This window comes from Barbus barbus, assembly GCF_936440315.1.
Source record: "Barbus barbus genome assembly, chromosome: 5".
NCBI classification, from domain to species: domain Eukaryota; kingdom Metazoa; phylum Chordata; class Actinopteri; order Cypriniformes; family Cyprinidae; genus Barbus; species Barbus barbus.
Genome location: NC_136733.1, coordinates 3,639,897 through 3,667,497, shown reverse-complemented (window position 1 = coordinate 3,667,497; position 27,601 = coordinate 3,639,897). Strand labels below are relative to the sequence as shown.

Sequence of the window (27,601 nt, the reverse complement as noted above, 5' to 3'; positions counted from 1 at the left end):
TAAACGTTCTTTTTAAGGTAATATCCACTGATCAAGGATTCCCATTATTTGTATTATAGTTGTATATTAATAATATAATACACATTATTTTAATATGCTCTTTTTTCACTTATGTATTAATAAATATGTACATATCCACATCAATACATAATGTAATAGCGTTATTCACAATTACTTTATAATTAATACTCATCATACTTCATAAACACAGTGTGTGTGTATATATACATGCATACGTACGATACGTATTAATGTAATTTATATGAAAGAAGAGGATTATACATTTATATATATATGCATGCGCATGTATTAATATATGTGAACACTATTACATGATTATTATTACACTATTACATGATATGTAATGAGTGGGGATGTCAAACTAGAGTAAAAAAAAAAAAGATATCTTGAATAAAAAATATAGTTATACGTGTTTTTCGCACCTGATGGAAAAAGGCTGGAAATCGTCAACAGTGTCTGCGGGAAAATAATCACGTTGTTAGTATTTGTATTTCCGGTCAACCTACAATTCCCTCTGACTAGCGACAAAGCATCGGTTGTGGGGCTTTTTTGTTTGCAAACAAAGACGACTGTGTTTTACGAGCATTGATGAGTTCATGAGGAGCTGAATTAAACTCGGCTCCGTTAAAGTGTTATGAGAGAAAGCCTGACCTCCCCCACCCCAGATAAAGATAGAGTTGGCTTGTTGTTAGCTGGCTCGGCTAAACAAACCCCGCGCTGATCTTTTTATAGCAGAGAGGGGGAGCCAGAGACTTACAGCAGACCGACAACCAACCTCTCATCCCAACAACAGTCCCCTTATTTTTTCTTCTTTGAAGTTACCCCAAGCTAAGGTAAATATCAAACCATGTCACAATTACTCCTAAGGCCGCCTTCGCGTTCCCTTGCCACATTTCGACACATTTCTATTTGGTTTTTCTCGACGGAACGGCTCTGAGGAGACGAACATCGCAACGGCTCGGCTAGTCGTTCTCCTCCGGCGCGCCCCCCTGCGTAGAGTCCGAGGCTTCTGCGGAGCTCGCTGAGGCCTTGCGACACAAACACTAGCGAGCGCTTTTGTGTGGGAGCTCAAACGGATTATATACAGATATCCCACGCTCCTTGTAATGACCGAAAACGTTTCGTCGCGTCACGTACAGTGTGAGGGAGAGAATGGAGGACAGCGAAAAGTGTTTTTATTGTTCGCGAGCGGAGATAGAAAGATGTGCGTAGCCGAGCTAGCTTTCGCCAGCGTTTAGCATAGCGGCGGCTATCGTTTAGTAGTCGAAACGACTGAACTATTAACAGAAAACCGTGTAGAAGATAACTAAATTCGTTAGTTAAATAAGAACACAAGCGGCTCGGGTTTCTGTATGAATTCACAAAGCAGATCGGAGCAATGCTAACTAGCGAGTCTCTGCGAGGAATCTATTAAGTCCTAACGCTTTGCTAATAGTCGAAAACATTTCTGAGCATCTCTCGATAACCCACGAACGGCTTGAACGCGTGTTATGGTAAATATTTACATTCTCTGGTGTTCATAACTTAGCTGTGTTAGCCATGTTTTGAGTCATTACGGCTGAATAAACGTCAGTGAAACGCTTTGAGGATGAATGGTTCCTCTCTGTGGTGATCGACTTGTCAACACTGTGTTTTTGGTCATTTTGTGTTACCCTGTTTGCACAGATGTGATGCTTCACTCTACTGTATGACCTGCCATATCCTCTAATAACATCTTGCGTTAACGAATTAGCGAATAATACTATAAATTGGGCAGATAATTGCATTCAGAACTTAAGCCAACTCAAAGTCGCTTGCACCTTATTTTCGGTCAGAAATATAAACATATTTTTGCTGGAGATGTTGAAAACGTTCCTGATGGTTGAATTTAAATTTTTAGCGACAAAAGGTTTGATTATGAAATAGTGCATTATGTGAATGTCTCTGCCGAGTTGTTGTCGTAAAACCTGCATGCAAGTGATCGGAATGGATTCATGAATATAAAGTGAAGTATTGACATTTAAAGGGACAGTGCAACAGAAGGACCCCGCTTTGCATCGGTAATCTGCCCCTCAGAGCTCAGCACTGGACTGTTTACCTTTCGAATACAGTTTCACATGTAAACGAGTCATGAATATTAATGCCTCCAAATAGCCCGGATGCGGAAATGTATGCAGAATTTTCTACAGAAGAGGTTTTTATAATTTGAAATGCAGTTGTTTAAACAAAAATAGCACTGTTTACTTGTTGTCCCCTGAGCAGTGATGTAGTATGTTATTTTGAATGTGTGTAAAATGTGTTCTTATTTGATTATGTGAGGTCTGCTTCTTTGCATCTGCTCTTTTGTGCTTACTATGCGCTTCTCCCAGCTGTCATTGGTCCCCTGAGAGAGACAGGGTTGGGCTTGCATATCTAATGAGGGGTGTGTCCATGGTCCATCTTCTGTCTGTCCAGAGTGGGTGTGTCCGTCTGGCTGTCTGCACTGTAGTAAATGTTATCGGACTCACATAATGCTCCTCTACGTGACAGTTAGTGTACATAGAAATCAATACACCTGTTACAGACAGTGCGTCTGAGTGGACCGATTCTGCCAGGAAACATAATGACTGTCTTGAAACGAGTGTATAATTTATGTTGATCTATGCAAAAAAGTCTGTAACAATGAAGCTTGTTAGACATCATCCCATATACAACCTCATTTAAACGCTCTTTTTTTCCCTCTAGGATTAAGTGAGATGTGAGGGATGGTCAGCGAATAAATATCTCTGTGGAACTCTGTGTGTGTAAGACTTCTGTGCCCAGCCGTCAGTATGAATGGGGACATGCCACATGTGCCCATCACAACCCTTGCTGGGATCGCTGGTCTCACTGACTGTAAGTACTCTAATCACACTACTCGTAATTCACGTTTTCATTGGCGTTGCTTCCGGAAGTATTTTTTCCATTCATTTTTCCCATTGGGATTTTAAAAAGGATTTTGTTAAAGCTTTATAAGCCATGAACTAACCCAACATAATAACAACCTTATAAACCTTAAGTTGGAGCGAAAAATTGGACAAAACAACAAAGGTACAAGACTTGAGGGCTTTAGTGAGGGAAACTACAATCACATGAAACTTTGCAAATGACAATCAAATTAAAATCAATGGAGAAATATAAAACGACTCATTTAAAGATATTAATTATCTATAGAAACAATGTATTTTTAGTTTATTGAAAAATATTCAAATATTTAAGTATTACGGGAGGCTGACTCGATTACATTATTTGTAGTGCCTAATGGGCTTCAACAAAAGTATATACCATCGATTAACAACCTCATAGCTCATAACTGAAAATGAAAAATTCATATTCGTATGTAGTTTGTAGAGTTTTTTTCTAGCTTGTAGAGAGACATGTCTGGTTACAGTGATGACTTTGCATTGGTGGCGCTATTTTAAAAAATATGGATATAGTTCTTCACCTCTTGGTGACATGAAGTTAAAATCACACTTGTGCATTCTTTAGATACTTGTTTGTCCTAAATGGTCTATACATTGTTTAAAAGGCGTTTCTGTGGAGAGAATGAATGATATTTGTTTTTAGTGTTTTTTTTTTTTTTTTTTTAATACAAGATTGTGGGAATCAGAGCATTGTGCGTATGAGATCATTGTAGGTCTTCAGGATGGTTTCCTCTGAAAAAGTTTACAATAAAAATTTTATGCTTTTTTCACTAGGTGTGATAAAACAATTTATCATATACGGTAGTATTGAACTCACAGGTATGCGTGTATCTTCTATTTAAAATGGGTAATTCATTCTATTAGAATTTAAAGTCTAAATGATCTATTTTGTAATTAAGCAATGCACTATGAGAGACTTGAAAACTTTGTTTTTTATAAAGCTCTCTAAGATTTAGGTCAAAAATAGTCATATTGTGAAATATTACCATTTAAAATAACTTTTGAAAAATTTGAATATTTTTTTAAATGTAACTTATTTCTGTGATGTAAAACTGAATTTTCAGCATCATTACTCCAGTCTTCAGTGTCACATGATCCTTCAGAAATAATATGCTGATTTGCTGCTTAAAGAAACATTTCTCATTATCAATGCTGCTTATTGACATATACATATATATATATATATAAAATTGTTTGCATTTTAAACCGTCACTTCATCCATTAAAGCATCCTTGCTGAATTAAAGTATTCACTTCATCCAGCAAAAGCAAAAAAATCTTGCCAATCCCAAACCTTTGAGCTGTAGTTTATATCAGATAATTTGCTGCAGCATCTGGATTATCTTCAGGTTTAGCTGATAAGACATTGCTTTCTTGGACTCTGATTCATGTACGCTGTGTAGAGGGTGTTTTAGATTGGCTGCGTCAGAACATCTATGACGGCACTTTAGGTGGCTGTTAGATTTCTTCCCTGGGAGTTCTTTTAATAAAGAAAGCTTTGCCTTATCACACTCTGTTTGTGTGTACAGTGTTGAACCAGCTGCCCCTGCCCTCCCCTTTACCGGGCACCACCACTAAGAGCCTGCTGTACAGCGGGCGTGTAGCTGAGGAAGTGGGGCGTCTGATGGGCAGTAGGGATGAAACTCTGGTCTCTCAGCTCGCCAGCAGCCTCAGCCAGGTCTCCACGGAGCACATGTGAGTTTTTGCTTACATTTGCCCATTACATACACCACTTTTCTATATGCCTGCTCTGTCTAAATCAAACTCTCTGCTCCATAAAAAAAGTTGTATTTTTTCCCAAATTGCATGCTTTCCATTTTCGTTTTAATGGTTTAAAGAAATTTTAATAATGAAAAAAAGATGTCTAATCAGTTGAACTCATAACATTTTTATTACTTAATAATTACTTAATACAATTTTTGACGATAATAGGGGCTATGAAATGTTTTATTTTTTTCGGAAATTGTGTTTTATGATTGAGTCAAAAATGGTGCTAATCAAATGAATGCGTAAAATTAATAATGCATGCATAGTAAGGATGTTCATTTTAACCGGTTAACCGACTGATAAGAATTTTGACTGATTAATACAATCAGTATAAAAAAAAAATGTTTTGCTTTGATTTGTGTACATTCATAATAAAAACAAATCTTTGTGCTTTTGTAAAATAAGCTTAAAAAAATAGGATGCTGCTTTCGCAGCACAAAAATGAACCAGAACTCTGCATAGGCTACTTGTTGCACAGTTTTTCTTTAGTTTTTCTTAAATTATTATTTAAGTGAAAATATATTTCTCGTATAGGCCTATTTATTAGTTGTTTTATATATACACACACACACACACACACACACACACACATACATACATACACTCACTGGCCACTTTATTAGGTACACCTTGCTAGTACCGGGTTGGACCCCCTTTTGCCATCAGAACTGCCTTAATTCTTCGTGGCATAGATTCAACAAGGTGTTGGAAACATTACTCAGAGATTTTGGTCCATATTGACATGATAGCATCACGCAGTTGCTGCAGATTTGTCGGCTGCACATCCATGATACGAATCTCCCGTTCCACCACATCCCAAAGGTGCTCTATTGGATTGAGATCTGGTGACTGTGGAGGCCATTAGAGTAAAGTGAACTCATCGTCATGTTCAAGAAACCAGTCTGAGATGATTTGAGCTTTGTGACATGGTGCATTATCCTGCTGGAAGTAGCCATCAGAAGATGGGTACACTGTAGTCATAAAGGGATGGACATGGGCAGCAACAATATTCAGGTAGACTGTGGCGTTTAAACAATGCTCAATTGGTACTAAGGGGCCCAAAGTGTGCCAAGAAAATATCCCCCACACCATTACACCACCACCACCAGCCTGAACCGTTGAGACAAGGCAGGATGGATCCATGCTTTCATGTTCTTTACTCCAAATTCTGACCCTACCATCTGAATGTTGCAGCAGAAATCAAGACTCTTCAGACCAGGCAACATTTTTCCATCTTCTATTGTCCAATTTTGGTGAGCCTGTGTGAATTGTAGCCTCCGTTTCCTGTTCTTAGCTGACAGGAGCGGCACCCGGTGTGGTCTTCTGCTGCTGTAGCCCATCTGCTTCAGGGTTCGACGTGTTGTGCGTTCAGAGATGGTTTTCTGCATACCTTGGTTGTAACGAGTGGTTATTTGAGTTACTGTTGCCTTTCTATCATCTCTAACCAGTCTGCCCATTCTCCTCTGACCTCTGACATCAACATCATTTTCGTCCACACAACTGCCGCTCACTGGATATTTTCTCTTTTTCGGACCATTCTCTGTAAACCCTAGAGATGGTTGTGCGTGAAAATCCCAGTAGATCAGCAGTTTTTGAAATACTGAGACCAGCCCGTCTGGCACCAACAACCATTCCACGTTCAAAGTCACTTAAATCCCCTTTCATCCCCATTCTGATGCTCGGTTTGAACTTCAGCAAGTCGTCTTCACCACATCTAGATGCCTAAATGCATCGAGTTGCTGCCATGTGATTGGCTGATTAGCAATTTGTTTTACCAAGCAATTGAACAGGTGTACCTAATAAAGTGGCCGGTGGGTGAGTGAGTGTGTGTGTGTGTGAGATTTGTTTTTCTCCGCTCGCAGAAGCGCTGCAGGTGCATGATGTGATAGCTATCATGACCAGGTGAATCCTCATGTTCTGTTGTTTTCTGCTTTTTGTGCATGTACAATTTATTTAAAATATAAAAAAAACAACATAATTTTGTCGGTTAACGGTTAATAATCGGTTAACGAGCGTCAGTTGTCGGTTAGGAAAAATAACCGAATTGAACATTCCTAATGCATATGAATGTATAAATCTTTTGAAGTGTAATCAGATGAAATGTGATCAATTCCAATTTTTATCAAGCCATTAAAAGTGCTGCACAACAGTTTAAATATAAACAAGAAATTCTATTTCTTAAATGTTTCAATAGACTGTTATTGTTGTTGCTCCTTAGAAAAGTGCATTCTACTTGTATAGTAGTTATATATGTCATAATTTCTTCAAGTTAAACCAAATGTTATTTTGACGGGCTGTAGTGAAGACCTTTGAGTTTCTGTCTGTATATCACAATAGTTTTATCAAACAAAAGGGTGAAATGCTGATGTCCTTATATGAGGCGGCAGATGCTGAAAACACCACAAGCATCAAGTTATATGTGGTAGACAAAACTGTGCCACTCATTAACACATGCAAACTTCATATCTAAATAGACTTTTGCAGTTCAATGTTCACAGATGCTATTCTATCACAACTTGATTAAATGCACAGCCCTTCTTTTGATTTATTCGTTCAAATTTTGCCAAATTTTCTGACAGTCTGGTGTTATACTGTAAATTCCATATTTATGACGGATTCTGGGATTCATAGTGGAAATCATAGGGCCCTGTGTATTCTTTCTGTGGTGTGTGAGTTTGTCAACACTGTTATGTTTTTCCGCAGAGAGCTGAAGGACAGCCTTGGCAGTGATGAGTTGGAGGGAGATGTACCAGTGCTGCTGCAGCTTTTGCTGTCTAGGAACCCCAACATCTTCAGGAATAAGACCGCACCGAGCACTCCCCAGTATCCGGCCCAGGCGGGTAAGAGTCAATCCGAGCACGTAGGGAAACTGATACTACCACAAACTTAACAGATTGCACTTGCAACAATGCTTACTTTTGGGTTGTTAGTTTGCTGTTTCACCCAAGCAGGTAAAAGTAATTAAATATGTGTGTCTGCCTGCAGAATGTTTAGTTATTTTTGCAGCTTTTTTCCTTCTGATAAGACAGACTTTGCCTCCCTTTCCTCTCCCTAGAAAATGGTGTTTTTTTTTTTTTTCCCATCAGAACTACGGAAAGAGACATTGTTTTTCTCTGACCTTCAGTTATTCAAAGAAAATAACATTTATGAAACAACAGAGAAGAAACAAAACCATGTGAATTCCTCCATAATGTGTATGTTAAGGAGAAATAAATCATTTGATTTTGTTTCTTATGTATGCCAGTATATAAAATCAAAGAACTTTGTTAATATAAAAAGCATATTAACGGATGTATTTTGCACATGTAATATAGTTGCCACTGCACCATTCATCAACAAAGGCCTGTTTACAAAGTCTGCATGACACTGACAGCATCGCAAAGCAATCCAAGCTGATTTGTGCAAGAACGTGTGTAGTATGAATTTAGAGTATGTTTGCACAGCACATCAAACTCGTCTATTTAAAAAAAAAAAAAAAAAAAAAAGTTTAGTGCCTAAAAATAAATGGAAAGCTTTGTCAAGTTTTGGACAACATACTTTGGAAATGGCACAGAAAAATATATGAAAGAATAATTTATATTTGACACAATTGTTTCATTTAATAGAACTTGTATAAATATTTAATATCTCTTTAATAAATATTTATTGTTTTAAGTTTCAACTGATTTCATTGCAATGACCTAATGCCTGAATTATTTAATTCTTTGCTATTTTCCTGTATAGCAGCAAAGATGAAGTAATGGTTTTACCTGGCTTATTGGAACCTTGCCAGTCTTTAAACTTTTAGTAGCCATCTGAAGTGATGTTATGTTGTTATAGTAGCTATTCTGCCTGTGTTGTTTCTCATCCAGACTATTTTTCACACTCTTGTATTTCACAGGTGTAAGTCAGCAGTCAATGGCACCGCCGTATAAAATCACACATGGCTCCATGCAGGGAAGTCCAGCCTCTGCTAATTACCAGGCCTCTATGTCCCACAGCCCCTCTGGGTGAGCCTGCTTTCTATTTCAGTTTTTATGTGGAGTAACTTGTGATACTATTTGTGTCACGATCAGTTTGTTTTCATTGTATGAAGCTAACCAACAACTGCTGTTATTTACAATTAAAGCCATCATGCAGTATGTTTTATAATAACGTGTATGATTTAATATGTAGTTGAATTGGTATTCACCCATTAATGCTGTGCTATGGAAAAAACGGATATAAATGTCATTATTAATCATAAAAACCTGAGATTTTGTTGCATTAAATAAATGTGTTGGATGTTTCCAAGTGAAGCGTGGCACATTTACACGTGAGCAGCTCGTAATCTGGTGTTTTCAGTGCCTTAGTGAGGTTCATTTGACAGTAAATACTTCTCTACACATCTGCTCTGAGTTTGGGTCTCTTATAACATGCATTTGGCAACACAACTTGCACTAACCATCTTTCCTGGCTTTTAAAGTGAAACCTGAAGGGCTCTGTGTAGCTTTCAGAAAAAAATAACGGCTTGTTGGGGTTATGCTTTACATTTAAATATTACAGTAGTAACATTTCTTAATTTGTTTAATTTTATTTAGTAATAACTTTATTATAAATAACTGGAATTGTTTTAGAATTGATCTAATTAAAATAATTCTGATTAGTGGTATTTATTATTTGTATTAGATTTTAGACAAAATTATAATTTAATTTGCAATTACAATTTATGTATTTCATATAAAATATAATATATAATACAGTGCAATTTAAAATAACTGTTTTCTATTTTTGAATTTTAAAATATTGTTTATTCTTTAAAATAAAAAAAATAAAAAAAGTTAAATAAATTGATGTTCATTTTTTAACGAATCAGTTTTGGCAAGTAGATTTAGTAAAAACTCTCTGTTGACCATGTCCCTTCCTGTTCCTTATGATAGGCGTTTTGTGCCTGGGCAGTCTGGTTCTGGTGGACGGTTTCTGCCTCAGCAGAGCAGCCCAGTGCCCAGCCCGTATGCCCCTCAGAGCCCTGCTACTGGCTACAGACAGTACCCACACCCTCCGGCCTACAGTCAACACCAGCACCTGCAGCAAGGTCTGCACGAAGACGCACACATAGATCTATAGAGAATCTCTTACATTGATCGACACCTTTCTCTGTTTTCTGGCTTATTTAAACTTTGTGTTTTTTTTTTTTCCCAGGTTCAGTAGCAAGCCCGATGATTCCAGGAGGCATGAGAAATGTTCATGAGAATAAGGTATTTAAAACTCTGTTCTACATTAATAGTCGACCAAGAGTCACCAGTTTTTCTGTCTGGCTGATATGTCAGAAGTGGGACTTTTATTTTGACAGGGCTGAGAATGCCAGCACATGTGTGCATGGAGCTCCCATTCTGTTAAACAAAGTAAATTGAATACAGAAATATAATGTTTAAATATGGAAATAAATATATATTTAATTTTAGCAGGTGCTATGCATTTTTATATTATATATTAGATATTACATTATATTTATATTATAGATAAGATCATATATATTATCTTTATCGCAGATTGATTTGGAAAGAAAAAAAAAATTCCCTTGGCACTGTTGGTTATAATTCTATAATAGGATAACAGTATCACAAATTTGCCATCAAATCTGTTTAATTAGCTTTTTTTTTTTTTAAAGTTCAGGATGTTGTTTCAATATTAATTTTCAAATGTTTTCTGATTTCGTAAATGATGTAAAATAAAAAATACTCATTTAATTTCAACAATTGCTATGCATGTATTTTACTATACTTTTGAATATCTTTTATTTTTTATTTTTTTTTGTATTTTACATATATATCTGATATCGGCATTGGCCATCAAAACAAAAATGTACATTTTGGTCAACCACTTTTGTTTTAAGAAGCAGTTCTGATTGTGTATTTCTCTGAAAACCATTAGGATCAGATGAGGGCGGGTTTCACGTCTCACATACTGCAGTCATCTCCACCTTACACTCCTCCTTGCGACGGGGCTCAAGAAATGCATCTGGGCTCCCCGGACAAGCAGCGCGGTCTGAAGCCCAACGAGGGAGAGCGGGACCCAGCCGATAAGGCTGCGGTGTATGATATTGTGGGCTCGCCGGCAAAAGACTCCACTAAGCTGATCCTGAGGCCGTCACGGGCCAGGCCAGCAGAGGTGGAGCTTGGGGGAATGTACCCCGGTTCAGACCCAGAAGGAGAGCTTGTTGAGGCTCTTGCTGCAATAGAAAGGATGGAAAATGAAGCGGCCATGGAAACGGACCGTGGCGCTAAAGAGGTGCAGGATAAAGGTATGATGCAGGATGTCAGTAAACACATTCTCTCCAAAACGAATATGTACACTGATATAGAAACTTGACTGATAAATATAGCATACTTGCATGATACATGCAGATTATTATTTTTATGTTATGGAATATACTTATGAATAAATCAGTCATCCCTAATATCCCCTTTCTGAGACATATTCAGGCTGAACACACTTTAGCTGAAAACAGTATAGCTCACAGTTTAGTTAGCTCAACAAGGCTGCATTTTTTTGTTAATAAATAAAGTACAAATAGCAATATATTGAAGTATTATTACATTTTAAGAAAATCTTTTAATTAGGGATACACCGAATGTTCGGCTGCCGAAAATGGCGTTAGCGCTGCAACTAACGATTATTTTGATAATCGATTAGTTGGCCAATTATTCTTTCGATTAATCAAATTTTTAATTTTATTGACAAAAAACACACTATTCCACATTCTGTCCAGTGTCCTTCAAACAAACGTGCCAACTGAATGCTATGAAAACAGAGTGCTTAACAAATTATTAGACCACGTGTCAATAAAGAGAAAACACAAATATTTTAGGAACCTGTCAATTTTTTTAAAATAAAAAATAGTTATTGTAATTTACTGGGCAAATAACAAACTGAAACCAAATAGTATTCACACAATAACAAAAAGGGCCTCCTATGCCTTGCAACAGCTTGCATTCCTGCTGGAATTGTTTTTGTACTTTTTGACTGTAATTGGGTATCTGAAAAAAAACACTATAAAGCGCTTTGCCTTTCTTTCATGGATAACAGCAATAATTATATTATAGAATCAGAAATAGCCTACTACTGTTACTAAAGTGATTGGAGGACTAACCAATAGGCCTACAGAAAGCTAAAAAATGACTTTGGTAATCACCAATGCTGTTAGTTTAGAGCAGCAGTGGCAAAAACCTTACATAAATTTGTTTGAATAAATTTAAGCAGTGAATATACTTTACATCGCTATTAAAAATTTAAATAATAAAGAGGAATAAAAACACAAACTCTGTGTTAACCAACAGATGAGAGTTATTTATTAACAAAAAAATGCAGCCTTGTTGAGCTAACTAAACTGTTAGCTATACTGTGTTCAGCTAAAGTGTGTTCAGCCTGAATATGTCTCAGAAAGGGATATTAGGAATGACTGATTTATTAATAAGTATATTCCATAACATAAAAATAATAATCTGCATGATTTGTTTATTTTTTTATAAATAAAGAACTGTATTTCTTTAGTCAATTATTAAAGTATTACATGTTACACGGGCTGATTTATTCATTTTTAAGTATTTGTGATTTTAAGAACAAGTGGGAAATGTGCTGGATGTTTCATTTCATCCAAGTGAAATTGGCAAGCAGTTACTTAATTTACATTTGTTTAAACGCGGAGCCAGGCGTGAGTTGACACAGGTTGCGTGCGTGCGTCAGGCCCCGTCCATATTGCCAGATGCGCTCGTGAGAGACTTGCGGAGCAGAACCGGGCTCGAGACCGTGAGTATAAAAGAGCATTATGAGACAGGCTGCGTGTAAATGGCTCGTCCGTGAGACGCGGGAGATGCGCAGCGTGGGGCGGAGCGGAGCGAGTATGAGACGCATTCAGAGACACGGGCTGTGTGTGTGGTCTTCTGAATTAGTGAACATGCATTATAAACTTATTTCAAATGAATCTGTTGGGGAGATAAAATGTGTAAGATAACGTTCATGTAGCCTACTAATAAAAACATCTAAAAATGTATCTTTTATTCTCCAGTACTGAAAGCAGAACCGAAAAGGGAGCTCTTGATATGCGTTGTGACGCAACTCTTGCAAATATCCCTTTTTGTTCATTGTCTGTCATTTCGAAGCTGAAGTTACAGACGTTTTTCTTTGGTTTTAATTTAATTTAATTTAACTTTCGATCTGACCCTTTTTAAATGGTAGGCGTTTACGCAGTTGGCTAGAGCAGTGCTGATCGGGGAGAACGGAGGTGCGCTCACTCTATTGGTTAGTAAGACCGCCACTCAAGGCTGGCAGTCATGCTGATATGAACAGAGTAATATCACGTCCACATTGCAGGCTTTGCGATTAGCAAATCGCAACATCTCAAATTGCGATTGCGATTCGATTTCGATTAATCGCACAGCCCTAATATTAACTAAGATTAATAACTGCTGAAGAACTATTGTTCATTCTTAGTTCATGTTAACTAAAGTAGTTAACTAATGAACCTTATTGTAATGTGTTACCAATATTAATATATATTCTGTTCAAGTTACTTTCAGTAAAAGTGTGGTTATTTTATTGGCTTGTTTTTTTTTTATTCAGTATCATTACAATAGAGTTCAATAAAAAAAAATCTTACAAAATTACTTTATATTATTTAATAAAATAATAAATAATCATTACAAAGCATTTTCAGTTTCGGTTTTCGGCCAAAGTGCAACCAGAATTTTCAGTTTCAGCTGAGAATTTTCATTTCGCTGCTTCCCTACTTTTAATGTATGTTAAAAATGTGATTTATTCCTGTGATTGCAAGCTTTATTTTCAGCATCATTACTACAATTTTCAGTGTCACATGATCCTTCAGAAATCATTCTAATATGATGGTTTGTTCCTTAAGATACTTTTCTTATTATTAGCCATGTTGGAACCAGTTGTGCTGTTTAATATTTTTTTGGAAACCATGGTAATTTTTCTTCAGGGTTTTTTATCAATTGAAAGTTCTTAAGAACAGCATTCATTTGAAATATATATTTTTGGTAACAAAACTATTTTTTTACTGTCACTGTCACAGTTTTTACTGTCAACTTGATGCTTTCCTGCTGCATAAAAGCTTTAATTTCTTTTAAAAACCCAAACTTGTCGGTGCTGATAGCCTCATGGGCATAAAGGCAAATAACGGCAAATATAAATCTAAATGGAAGTTAAATATCTAAATCATTTCAATGCATTAGTAAAAGAAAGAAAAAATATTTTTTTTGTGAAAAGAAAATGAAGCCTGTTATGCCTTAAAGACCCACGTTTTGACATTATTTTCATTAATAAGAACCCTCCCATAATTTTCTTAATAAAAATTATGAATCTGATCTCTTTTTCTCTGTAGATAAGCCTTTGAAGAAGCGCAAACAGGACTCTCACCCGCAGGAGCCAGGCGCAGCTGGCACAGCTGGTTCAGGCACTGGGGCTCCAGGTGGAGGAGGAGGAGCTAACGCAGGGCACAGGCTCGCCCCTCAGGAGGCCAGCGCCGCCGGCACCAGCGCCAGCCGCCCAGGCCTGCAAGTGAGCTTGGAGGAAGCAGGCAGAGTAGAGGATTCCTGCATGGGCATGCCCATCCCCGCCAGCGAGGCTCAGCGCTGGCCTCAGGAGCCGCAGGAAGGGGTCACTCCAAAGGCCCTCAAACACAAGCACGACCACGCTCCAGAACACCGGCATCAGCCCGATACCCCGCGTCAGAAACACAGACCCGAGGGTCGGCACGGTGATGTAGGCATGCAGTGTGCGGCTCAGTCTGGAAGTAAACCAGCAGAGCTTCTTCCATACATGCTGGGCGAAAACACCAGTTCGGGAGTGCTTAAAAACTTCACCATTCCCAAAATCAAGAAAGATCTCGGAGCAGGAGATATTCCAGAGGGCTGGAAGCAGCCGTGTGTGCGGCTGGAGAGACTGGAACCTGAGGTGGACGTGAAGAAGACTGTCAAGCCTGTGGTCGTTCTGCAGAAACTCTCCATCGATGAAGTTCAGAGGCTCATGAGGGAGAGAGACTCACGCAGCTCCAAGTCTGGCAAGAACAGGCTCTCCTCTGGGAGATCTGGGAAAGGTAGGGGAACTACTTTTATCTTTGCTCTTTCCTGTTTGAATGACTGTTTCCCACTCTGAGAACAGGTTTTTCCCTTTCGAATTGAACGAACAGCCAGGCAGGGAGATGTTTTACTTGGCTGCTTGTAAAAGGGTAGTTATGCGAAATGTTTCTTGACTTTTCCATCTGGTCAGAGGTGAACTGTTACCAATTTGTTTTTTTGCGCTTTGTTGAAATGGCTCTTATAAGAGGTTGTCACATGTTTTGAAATAGTGTCTCATTTGTATAGCCAGATTTGTTGTGTGATGGGTTAGAATTATAGAATACAAAAAGGAAGAACAGTAATAATTGTACTGTTAAATAAATGATTGTTTTCATATTTTGAATGAGCTTCTGTTTATAATGCTGCTTTTCATTAAATTTTTTCTTTTTTGTTTTAGTAATTGTGCTTTTGTCGTTTTTATTAGCTTTTGGTTTTTGTAAACATTTCTATAGCCTATAGCTTTACTTTGTTAAATTCCCTTAGTTATTTTAGTCCTTTAATTTATATGCCAAGGTATCGTTTCTAACTTTCTTCTTCCCAATATTTGCGTTTTATTTCAGATTTTTCAGTTAGTCTAAGCGTTGTTGTTTTTGTTTATAAAAAAACAGCTATGGTCACTCATAGTATGAAATCACACTATAATGCCAAACCAGTTTTCCACAGTAAAATCTAACATGCTTTTGAACATACTCATTTATTCAACATTTCTCTATTAAGATTTTATTTATTCCTGTCTGACAGCAATATCAGTTAAGTAAATATTGATTAATTAAAAGAATGCAAGAGTAGTTAAATGTAAAAATATATGATTTTATTCCGTAACAAAAAATACAAAAAAACGGAAAACATTCATATTTGCATGGCTATTGTCAGCTGCAACAAACTTATGGCCCTATGAATTTGTCCATTTTATTCATCCATCAAGATTCGCAGACCAACTTAACAAAAACAGTCTTTCTGCTCTTCTTGCATATTACTGTAGTTATTGAAATAGGCACGCTCAATATTTTTTACATTGGTGTCTGATTTGAAGTATAAATTTATGAAATGTTTTATGTTGCCGCTACTTAAATTGGGTTTTAATTAGGGTTTTGGGTTATTGTGCTTGTATTCTGAAGTATCGGTACTTTTGACGTTCCTAGTGGTCAATTTATTTAAGCTTGTTAAGACCATTGCGAGATTTTGTTTGTTTAGTCCCAATTACAGTTGATAATATAAAGGAGAGGATTTCAAACCCTGTGTGTGCTGTAGGCAATGCAAGTTGAACGTAAGTCTCTGTGCACAGGTGGAATAGACCCGTCAGTGCTGAAAGATCTTCCTCCTGAGTTGCTGGCAGAGATCGAGTCCACCATGCCTCTGTGTGAGCGGGTAAAAATGAACAAACGCAAACGCAGTACTGTCAATGAGAGGCCTAAATATGCGGAGGACAGCTCAGAAGACGAAGGTTTCTGTGAGTAGCACCACTGTAACGATAACAGTCTGCTTTCACACAAAGAGGAACACCAAATCAATCAATCAAATGCAATAATAATTGCGTTTTTCATTATGAATCTTAACCTAACTGGACATTGTCTTAAGTTCACAAGGTGCATCCTGGGATGCTTTAGTAGTAAATTCATGTGCATGCTGGACACCTGTTGACTGATTTCTCTTTAACTTTCTACTCCAATACATCCATTAAAAAAACAGAATAAGTAAGATTTTTAACCAAACTGATGCCCCCTTGCCCTGATTTTTCACTCATAAATTGCTAGTAAATTTCACAAGTAATTGCAAAGAAACTGCAAGTAACATTGAGTTAAATGTGAAATGGACATTTGAAACAGTATTTTCAAAAATTCTTGTTTTATTTACTTAACTTTATTTACATTTTATGGTCTCTGTGTTCTGCCCCAGCATCTCGTAAACGTCAGAAGAAAGCGCGTGATAGAACGTGGGAGTTTGAGGAGCGTGACCGAAGGAGTTCAGGAGAGCATCGAAGAGGAAGCTACGATGCACGCAGAGGCTCAGGCAGCCGATATGACGACTCTGACCAAGATTCACCTCCCCCCAGCCTTAGTGACGGTTAGCTACAAACTGTTGTGTCCATAAAATGGATTATTTACTCAACAATGAAAATTCAGTAATTTACTCACTCTCATGTCATTGCAAACCCACAAGACTTTCTGTCCTTCAATTAAAAGTCCAGGGAACCAAAACGTAAAATATCCAAAAAAGTCTGTAAATGATGTAATGTTGACATAATTTTCCTTTTTGGGTGAACTATTCCTTTGAGAATTTAATTATGAAATCAAAGATCTGCTCCAAAACTTAGAGTAGCTATAGTGTCATCATATTTGAGATTTTTCAGAAATGAGTTTAAATGGTTTATTAGTGGTTGAGTTAGAGATTTCTTTTTCCTTTCAGTTGCAAGGCGTTTAAAGACGAAGGAGAAGCAGAAGAGGAGGAAAGCCTATGAGCCCAAGTTAACACCTGAAGGTAAACCATTTCACCTCTTTCTCAACATTCTTACCTTTGTAGCATTTCCCCCATCAAAATGATGCTCATTAAATCCCTGTATTTTTCCCCTTTTATTTCTGCAGAAATGATGGATTCTTCCACTTTTAAGAGGTTCTCGTTGAGTATTGACAGCATCTTCGAGAATCTTGAGGATGTGGACTTTAATGGTCAGGGTAGGGCAATATAGCCCTTTTTTTTGTAGAATTTACCACCCTGTATCATATTTGCTCAATTAAATCCATTAATTGTTTATTATTAATTTTAGGGTTCTGTTTCCAAAAATAGTGACTGTTTTGCTCTAACACATCACACTTTCTCACAAATTATGATTGAATATGAACATGATATTATTCTTTAATCAGCATTTTTCTTTAATCAGCAATTTTAGCAAAATAGTAGATATTAGTCGTATTTCAGATTGTTTTTTGGCAGATGCAGTACTTGTACCATCTCTTTCAGTTTTTGACTATTCTGTGTTGACTTTTGTTTGTTCTTAGATGATGATGAGATCCCTCAGGAGCTGCTGTTAGGGAAACAGCAGCTAAATGAATTGGGTAGTGAATCTGCTAAGATAAAAGCCATGGGCATCACCTGCAGGGTAAGAGATACATTATTGGTATACTACTCCTTTTATGCAATTGTTAAAAGCCCCATGAAATCTATATTATACAGGGCCTGAGTTTCGGTTTTTAAACTGGGGGGGAACTCCCCCCTTACATGGGTCACATGGGGGGGGATTTAAAGATTCTTGGGGGGGGGGGGATAAATTGACACATCGGGCTAAATTAATCATCATCATTTATTTATGTCTACAGTTTTTAATGTATCTTGGTTTTCAAAGAATTATAACAAAATTTGTCATGCTCTTTCAAATTGACATTAAGAACTGTATTAAAACTATATATTAAGAATCACTGTATTTGTATATTCCAGTTTCAGTTCAATTTCTTTGTTTTAAAAAAAAACTTTATACAAAATACACCATGCTCTCCTTCAAACTGACATTAAGAACTATATATTAAGGTCTCTCAATTTCAGTGTATTTCATGGGTTTCAGATCAGTTCAGTTCTTTGCTTTTTCAAAACTTCATACAAATATTATGCATACCAAGCTGTTGGCGTCTTCTCGCCATTGCAACATGGGTCGTTACGTGAGAGATGATGACGATCAGTGAACGTCTATTTTCTTATGTTCATTCATGTTAACTTTCAATAAAATGCGCATTTTAAGATAAGGAGATGATGATTTACTCGCGCTTCGCTGCTGCTGTGTTGAGTCGGCGGGCGCGCTCTATCCACTCACACACTATAAAGAGCAAAACAGCATTTGATGTTTGAATTTCGGGATTAAAATAATTTGGAAGCCGATAACATCTTCACAAGCAAGTCATTATGACTCAGAATATTAGAACGCGTTACACAGCCTTGTGTGAATCAGTGCGACGCGGGCCACGGAGAACAACGCCGATGCTCTGCTACAGGACTCAACGACAGAGAAGGCCGGTGGTTTTAAAAAAAAGACAGGCTGTTTGAACCAGTGATTTATTTTTTTTCGCGTCTGTAGATGTATTTAATCTGAGATGAAGCAAATATATTTTTACGGGAATTTCTCGCATTATAAAAATTAAACTTGCAGGAATGGTTTAAATTATGCGCTATCCCCGCAATCCCGCGCCGAAATTCAAGCCATGTTATAGTACTTCTATTAAGAGCATCTGTATGATAATGGACTCCTAAAATTGGACAAAGTTTAAGTGAACTTTAGTTGCGTTACGTACACTGTTATTCAATCTTATGCTTACCAAGGCTGCATTTATTTGATCAAAAATATTATCAAATAGAATTTACAAATTAAAATATGAAAAGTTGCGATTCTCTAAGCTGATATGGCTTGGATCTATACTCTTATTCCGGCGTAATGTTATTACACAGCGCCTGAAAGTAGTCCCCAGCTACAGTGGGAATCGAAAGTTTGGGCACCCCAGGTAAAAATTTGTATTAATATGCATAAAGAAGCCAAGGAAAGATGGAAAAATCTCCAAAAGGCATCAAATTACAGATTAGACATTCTTATAATATGTCAAAAAAGTTAGATTTTATTTCCATCATTTACACTTTCAAAATAACAGAAAACAAAAAAAGGCGTCTGCAAAAGTTTGGGCACCCTGCAGAGTTTATAGCATGCACTGCCCCCTTTGGAAAGCTGAGACCTGACAGTGTCATGGATTGTTCTCAATCATCGTCTGGAAAGACCAGGTGATGTCAATCTCAAAGGTTTTAAATGCCCAGACTCATCGGACCTTGCCTCAACAATCAGCACAATGGGTTCTTCTAAGCAGTTGTCTAGAAAACTGAAACTGAAAATAGTTGACGCTCACAAAGCAGGAGAAGGCTATAAGAAGATAGCAAAGCGTTTTCAGATGCCAATATCCTCTGTTCGGAATGTAATTAAGAAATGGCAGTCATCAGGAACAGTGGAAGTTAAAGCAAGATCTGGAAGACCAAGAAAAATATCAGACAGAACAGCTCGCAGGATTGTGAGAAAAGCAAGTCAAAACCCACGTTTGACTGCACGATCCCTCCAGAAAGATCTGGCAGACACTGGAGTTGTGGTACACTATTCCACTATAAAGAGATACTTGTACAAATATGGTCTTCATGGAAGAGTCATCAGAAGAAAACCTCTTCTACGTCCTCACCACAAAAATCAGCGTTTGAACTTTGCAAATGAACATATAGACAAGCCTGATGCATTTTGGAAACAAGTTCTGTGGACCGATGAGGTTAAAATAGAACTTTTTGGCCGGAATGAGCAAAGGTACGTTTGGAGAAGAAAGGGCACAGAATTTAATGAAAAGAACCTCTGTCCAACTGTTAAGCATGGGGGTGGATCAATCATGCTTTGGGGTTGTATTGCAGCCAGTGGCACAGGGAACATTTCACGAGTAGAAGGAAAAATGGATTCAATAAAATTTCAGCAAATTTTGGACGGTAACTTGATGCCATCTGTGAAAAAGCTGAAGTTAAAGAGAGGATGGCTTCTACAAATGGATAATGATCCTAAACACACCTCAAAATCCACGGTGGATTACATCAAGAGGCATAAACTGAAGGTTTTGCCATGGCCTTCACAATCTCCTGACCTCAACATAATTGAAAATCTATGGATAGACCTTAAAAGAGCAGTGCGTGACAGACAGCCCAGAAATCTCAAAGAACTGGAAGACTTTTGTAAGGAAGAATGGGCAAAGATACCTCAAACAAGAATTGAAAGACTCTTGGCTGGCTACAAAAAGCGTTTACAAGCTGTGCTACTTGCCAAAGGGGGCAGTACAAGATATTAACTCTGCAGGGTGCCCAAACTTTTGCAGATGCCATTTTTTTGTTTTCTGTTATTTTGAAAGTGTAAATGATGGAAATAAAATATAACTTTTTTTGACATCATTTAAGAATGTCTAATCTGTAATTTGATGCCTTTTGGAGATTTTTCCATCTTTCCTTGGCTTCTTTATGCATATTAATACAACTTTTTACCTGGGGTGCCCAAACTTTCGATCCCCACTGTATATCATAACTAGTTACCTAGCTGGGGACTACTTTTTAGGCGCTGCGGAGATCGGCTGAATGGATTCGAAAACGGTAAAACTCAGCTGATTAACTCTTGGGGAGTTGGAAAATGAGCCTATTTCCGAAAAAGTGGAGTGTTCCTTTAATGCTGGGAAGACCTTAAGTTTTTTTTTGTATCTAACAATCCAAGAGCACATTCGGCATTAAGAGCTGAACTCTGCAGTGAGTCAGTAGTGTCATGTACGTAAGGGCAGAGCAAGTTTAAATAGGCTATCTTTTCGAGTCTATATTTCCACCTTTATTGGTGCTGTTTTTAAAAAAATATAAATTATTTGTAATAGAGCAGACACTGACACCGTCTCTACACTGGACGCGACAGTTGTTGTGTAGCTCTGCGCTGCGCTGGAACATCTGTCTACACTGGACACGACAAACCGACCTTTGCAAATCATTTGAACGTTGTGTCAGTAGCTTACATCATAAATAGAATGAGTAGACAACATCACTCATTATAATGGGTTCTATTGTCTTTTGTCACGGCGCGTAGTGCCACTCGCATCCGGTGTAGACAGTTTTTTAATGGGTCATGTTATAGCCCTGCTTGTTTTTAATGTTTTTATGAAATATCTGTATTGTCTGCATGATCATATCATCATATTATTTACTGTCATGCGAGCCACAAATTGAAGCCGCGCAATGAGTAACCCAACATTTCTTATTTGTATTTTTTTAAATATTTAAAACATTAATCTTAGAAAATTCTTTGTATTCAAAATTTTGCAGTGTAAATGCATTTATGGCACCTCAGCTTCATCAAACAGTCTGTGTAAATACATCTAATGCCACTTCAGATGCAGCTTCTGTTTCCTGCAGTGAAAAGATGGAGTTTGTTGATACTGATTTAATTTGAATGGTAACAGCTCTACAGCTTCTTATTATTCTAACTGAATTAATTGATACAATGTTAGAATTTGTTGTGAAAGATGACATTTATTAATAAGGTTAGTGAAAATATGTCAGTTTAAGAAACAGTGGGAAATTACATCTGTTTTCTTAAATAGTACAGCAACTCTTTTGTTAATGATTATTTCTACCTCTTTTCTAGTCACAGAGAACTTTATTTTGAGCGTGGTTTAAGTGAGATAACATCTGTAACTTGGTCCAGATTGGGGGAATTGTAATGTTTAAAGTTTTTTTTTTTTTTTTTTTTTTTTTTTTTTTTTTTTTTTTATGTAAATTATTTTTTTTGCATTAAAGTATAGATTTTTGTTGGAATATGCTGTCAATTATAGTTTTTGGAAAGAATTAGAATCTACAAAAATCGGTATCGGCCAAGAAAATTGCAATCGGTGCATCTCTATTATTAATGGTTTGTATAGAGTACATTTATATAGTGCACAGAAAGATAGTGGGGGAAAAAAAAAATAAAACTTTTTTGTAACGTCCACTCTGGCTATATACCTCATTCTGTTGTTTTTTCCTCTATTGCCCAGATTCCTTCTGATAAACTGGTGAAACTGTTGAGTATTCTGGAGAAGAACATTCTGGACGGATCCAATCTTTCTACACTTATGAACCATGTAAAAATCACTTTGTTCCTTAATCATGTTGGTTTTTCGAGTGACACTTCCACTCTTCGAATGATGCCTTTACTTGTAGTTCAGTGCTTTCCCTCAGTCTTCTCTCTGGTCTTCATCAGGATAACGATGTAGAGGACGAGGAGCGTCTCTGGCGGGATCTCATCATGGAGCGTGTGACCAAATCAGCGGATGCATGTCTGACAGCACTGAACATCATGACATCATCACACATGCCCAAAGCCGTGTACATTGAAGACGTGATAGAGATAGTTCTGCAGTACACTAAGTACCACCTGCAAAATACTCTTTACCCACAGTATGATCCGGTCTACAGAATCGACCCTAAAGGAGGTGAGACACTTCACTTCTGCTGAAGGGCTGTTCACACCCAGTCTGATTTATTTAAAGGGGTCAAATGACGTTGCTAAAAAGAACATTATTTGGTGTAATGCAATGTGTTTATGTGGTTTAAGGTTAAAAAATACATTATTTTCCACATACTGTACATTATTGTTGCTCCTCTATGCTCCGCCTTTCTGAAACGCGTAGATTTTTACAAAGCTCATCGTTCTGAGAAGCGAGGCATGCTCTGATTGGCCAACTATCCAGTGCGTTGTGATTGGCCAAATACCTCAAGCGTGAGACGGAAATGTTACGCCCCTTACCGTATTGTGATGCCGTGCCCCGGCGCGTTGACACAGAAACAATAAAACAATGAATTTTGCAAATCTTCCCACACCGTGACGTAGACATGTGGGGGTGTGTTTAAATGAGCCGTTTTAGGGGGGCGTGGTCGAGTCTTAAATTTTATAAAGAATATCTCTTTGGTTTTGAGACTTCAGTCTTTGCAACTTCAGGGGTCTTATCTATGCACAATCAGCTTGTAACACTCCAAAGAGAAAGGAAAACTTGAAATCACATCATATGACCCCTTTAAATGATACAAAATCATGAAATATTTAGCTCTAAAATTAATTACTATATTTAATGTCTAAATTGTTTGACAAGTTTAAGAAAAAAATTGTACCCTACAAGTAAAAAAAAAAAAAGGCATTTTGAATGCATTTTTTGACATCACAAATAAAAATGAAAAAAAATTGTATTGCCAGTTTTTGGCCTTATTTGAAAATCACTTAATTTCTGCTGAAGGCCTGTTCACACCAAGTCTGATGTGTTTAAATGGTACAAAACCATAAAATATTCACAAAAATATATTTTTTAGAACTTTTCACTGTATTTAATGCCTGAATAATTTTTGACAAATGTATAACAAAAATGTTGCATTAATTGTCTGACATCTTAATGATAAAAAATAATCACAAATAAAAATGTAAAAGATCAGCCAATGCAGTTCGTTGAAATGTATTACTCATATTTAAAATCTTATTGAGCAATTTTAATTTTTTTTAATAGATTTTTAAAATTAACAAAATTTGTTATTATTATAATTAATAATGATAATAATAGTTTTTTTTTTTTTTTTTTTGGACAAATTTTACATTGGTGTTTGCTTCCATTACATTAAATGAGATTAATGTCATCTGTTTGTAAATGTAAATGAACCACTAACATCTTGATGTGGTATGAACCATGTGTGGTTTCAGGTTCCATGCTGAGCTCCAAAGCAAAGCGAGCCAAGTGCTCCACCGCCAAGCAGAGAGTCATCATCATGCTCTATAACAAAGTGTGTGACGTCGTCAGCAACATCTCAGAGCTGCTGGAAATTCAGCTGTTGACCGATACAACAATATTGCAGGTAGGAACTGATCGATGCAGCGTATTTTTGTATGCTCTATAGTTTATTTGCATTTATTGTATGTTGTATCGCGCTGTGTTTTTGTTCTTCTGCAGGTCTCTTCGATGGGCATTACTCCTTTCTTTGTGGAGAGTGTCAGTGAGCTGCAGCTGTGTGCCATAAAGCTGGTAACAGCGGTATGTTTTCTTAGATTAGCAGCAAAACCCTGCGCTTTTGGTTTATCATGCATTGAAAGTAGGGATACTAGAAAAAACATGCATTGCGGTATTTTGTTTTTCTGCAATATATATTGCGACATGAAAAAAAAATCACTAGATGACTTGAATAGTTCTATTTGGAAAAAAATAATGATTGGGGTGATTTTGTAGGTGAGTAAATCAACTATGTTATTAGAACAAAGTGCTTTATATTTTCAGGTAAGTCTAACATTATTCAGGTATAGAAATTGAATAATCAAATATAAAATAACCCCGCATAGTCTTCACTATGTATATATTCAATTCCGCGCGTGACGATAATTCAAGGAATCCTGTTTCTTTAGAGAAAATAATTAACTTTCCTATTTTTACCCAAAATAGGAGATTGTCCTCACTGCAGAACACAAGGTCCAGGGGCGTGGTTGGATCAGATCCAACTCCTCCCACCTTACATATACCTCAACCTACCCTCTCGACCCCCTGATCCCTAAACCCACCCATCTCCACCCCTGAACCTATCAATCTCCACCCATTAGATGTGGATCCAACCACGCCCCCTGGATCTTGTGTTCTGCAGTGAGGGGCTACTGCAAAATAGGGTGTTGTGAGTATTACTGAGTACACATGTAATGTAATAATTGTTTAATTCATACTGGAAGCCGGAGGGCGCCCTTGCGCATAAACTCCACATATCCATAGTAGAAGTATTACTACTGACTACACTCCATGAAATCCCTAATATGGACAAAGGTATCCAGAGATAGAGAAATTTTAACTGATGAACCTTGAAGACAATAAACATACAATTGCACAAAATATGTGGTTTATATGTGTTCTTAAAGCAATCTTGGGTATTTTTTATAAGGAAAGTATATTTATAATGCAATGCTAATCGACATAGCCTTTATCACTGTATATAATCACTGTAACTATCATTCTGTAATATGAAACCACGTCTGGTCACAAAAAGAAGTTATTTCAAACACTCAACTATGTTATTAAGTTAATTTGGAGCATGTCAATATATGATATATTTGTTGGACAGCTGGTTTATAAACAGGCTCATACACATGCAAAACTGTATTGCACACGTGCTACTGTAGTACATTTATTTATTCAAGGCTCAGACCGATATTTTTTTTTTTTTTTTTTTGTAGCACTGTACAGCCCTAACCAAACCAGTTCCAGATTGTAAAAGGAGCTCGAGCTCCTCATTTAGCGATCAACTCCTCCTCAATTTCACGGCCGCCTTCTGTGATGTCGCAATGCACTGTCGCACACAGAAATGTCAACAACTAAACTTTATCGTTATATCGTGGGAAGACTAATTCTTATCGTGGGGAGCATTTTTACTGGTATATCGCAAACGATAAGATATCGCCCATCCCTAGCGCGTATGTGTCATTACAGGCACAGATGGTGCATCTGAGTGGCTCTCACCGTGCGAGCAGTGTGATGCGACAAAATACAATAGAACTCATTCTAATCAGTGATGTTGTCTACACTGGATGCGGCGCAGCGCGGCATGATAAATCCCTGACAGTAAACTGATGTCTCGTTCTATTTATGACTTACTGACACAAAGTTCAAATGATTTGCAGCGGTCGCATTGTCACATCCAGTGTAGACAGCCTCGATTTGTTCACGGCACAACAAGACAGCTGTTGCGTCCGGGATAGACACAGTGTCTGTGTGTGAGCAAAGAAAACAATCAGTATATATAATAACAACCAGTATACTAAACATCGCACATCCTGTGATGTGCGCACCCGCGAGTGTCACATCGCGATATCGATGCTGAAACGATATATCGTGCAGCCCTAATTGAAAGCATTTTTTCAACATTGATCAAATTACAGCTCACCAGTCTTTAAACTATTTTGCATGATTTCATAAATTATAAAATATAAAATCCTATAAATCTTATCAAATTATTTTCAAAATTAAATTATAACAAAACTATTTAGCCATTTTCTTCCTTCCTTCTGTCAGGAATGTCTCTTTTTTCTTTTATTTCCTATTTTATGGCAAAATTACAAAACATAATTATGAAATAAATTACAATGCTATTAATATAATCAAATTATTAATTTATTAAAATTGTATTATAACAGCTAAATTAATTAGCAATTTTTTCCAAAATGACCCATTGTGATTTTTGTCCTTTTAAATACATATTTTGGCTTAAAATCTGGAATGACGCTTTTTTCTTCTTTTGTGACCAAAGAAAATCAAACTTTTTTTTTTTTTTTTATATAACTGTCAAAACATGACACTAATGGAGGCATTTCACTTCTCTCTTTGTCTCAGGTGTTCTCTCGCTACGAGAAGCATAGACAGTTAATTCTAGAGGAGATTTTTACCTCTTTGGCCAGACTGCCCACCAGCAAACGCAGCCTCAGGAACTTCAGGTATTGATACTGCCTAAATTCAGATGGCAGTTCTGCCTAAGCTATTGATCTGTGATAAACACAAGCATTTCCTGAATGTCAATTCTGTCTGTGTGTTTAGGTTGAACAGTAGTGATGCTGAGGGTGAGCCCATATACATTCAAATGGTTAGTGCTTTGGTGCTGCAGCTAATTCAGTGCGTGGTCCATTTGCCCTCTGAGAAAGACTCTGAAGACGATCACAAGAAGGTACTAGTTACTCACCCAACATTACTTGAGCTAGTCTCACATTTGCTCTATTGCCATAATGTCTGGTGTAGATTTACAGGTTATATTAACAATATGATTTCATCCGTTTTTCAGATTGATGACGATGTGTTCATCACCAACTCGTATGAAACAGCCAGACGGACGGCTCAGAACTTCCTCTCTGTCTTCCTCAAGAAGTCAGAACATCCTTCCTATTTTCCATTTTTTTCTTTATGAAGTATATGTGTGTGTGCAGTACTCAGCGTGTGTTTCTGCATTGTTGCTACATCTCAGGTGTGGCAGTAAACAGGGTGAGGAAGACTACAGGCCGCTGTTTGAGAATTTCGTGCAGGATCTGCTGTCTACGGTCAACAAACCCGAGTGGCCTGCTTCAGAATTACTGCTGAGCCTGCTGGGTAGATTACTGGTAAGAACAAGCCATAGCCAATCACATTATCTGCAACAGAGCATTAACTTCCCTGACCGTGCTACACATGAAAACACATGCATATTTATGAACCCGTAGGAGTTTACGATGGACCTTCAGGCGATTTGTGATAAA

At 37.2% G+C, this 27,601-nt stretch overlaps 1 protein-coding gene across 1 annotated transcript in view; it reads left to right on the top strand.

The window, feature by feature from the left end:
* The first annotated feature begins 684 nt into the window (after positions 1 to 684).
* The window catches only part of LOC306869218 (nipped-B-like protein A), a 48,579-nt gene continuing 21,662 nt past the window's right edge, over positions 685 to 27,601 (top strand). The window contains exons 1-22 of the mRNA XM_079415888.1: positions 685 to 854; positions 2,725 to 2,874; positions 4,471 to 4,636; positions 7,412 to 7,548; positions 8,589 to 8,697; positions 9,607 to 9,761; positions 9,869 to 9,924; positions 10,601 to 10,970; positions 14,067 to 14,780; positions 16,088 to 16,252; positions 16,699 to 16,866; positions 17,209 to 17,280; positions 17,385 to 17,468; positions 17,799 to 17,899; positions 22,362 to 22,448; positions 22,568 to 22,799; positions 24,053 to 24,204; positions 24,300 to 24,380; positions 26,712 to 26,812; positions 26,913 to 27,039; positions 27,154 to 27,236; positions 27,334 to 27,466. Coding sequence (XP_079272014.1) covers positions 2,811 to 2,874; positions 4,471 to 4,636; positions 7,412 to 7,548; positions 8,589 to 8,697; positions 9,607 to 9,761; positions 9,869 to 9,924; positions 10,601 to 10,970; positions 14,067 to 14,780; positions 16,088 to 16,252; positions 16,699 to 16,866; positions 17,209 to 17,280; positions 17,385 to 17,468; positions 17,799 to 17,899; positions 22,362 to 22,448; positions 22,568 to 22,799; positions 24,053 to 24,204; positions 24,300 to 24,380; positions 26,712 to 26,812; positions 26,913 to 27,039; positions 27,154 to 27,236; positions 27,334 to 27,466 — 3,357 coding nt within the window. The 5' untranslated portion in view covers positions 685 to 854; positions 2,725 to 2,810. The remainder of the gene's footprint in view (positions 855 to 2,724; positions 2,875 to 4,470; positions 4,637 to 7,411; positions 7,549 to 8,588; positions 8,698 to 9,606; positions 9,762 to 9,868; positions 9,925 to 10,600; positions 10,971 to 14,066; positions 14,781 to 16,087; positions 16,253 to 16,698; positions 16,867 to 17,208; positions 17,281 to 17,384; positions 17,469 to 17,798; positions 17,900 to 22,361; positions 22,449 to 22,567; positions 22,800 to 24,052; positions 24,205 to 24,299; positions 24,381 to 26,711; positions 26,813 to 26,912; positions 27,040 to 27,153; positions 27,237 to 27,333; positions 27,467 to 27,601) is intronic.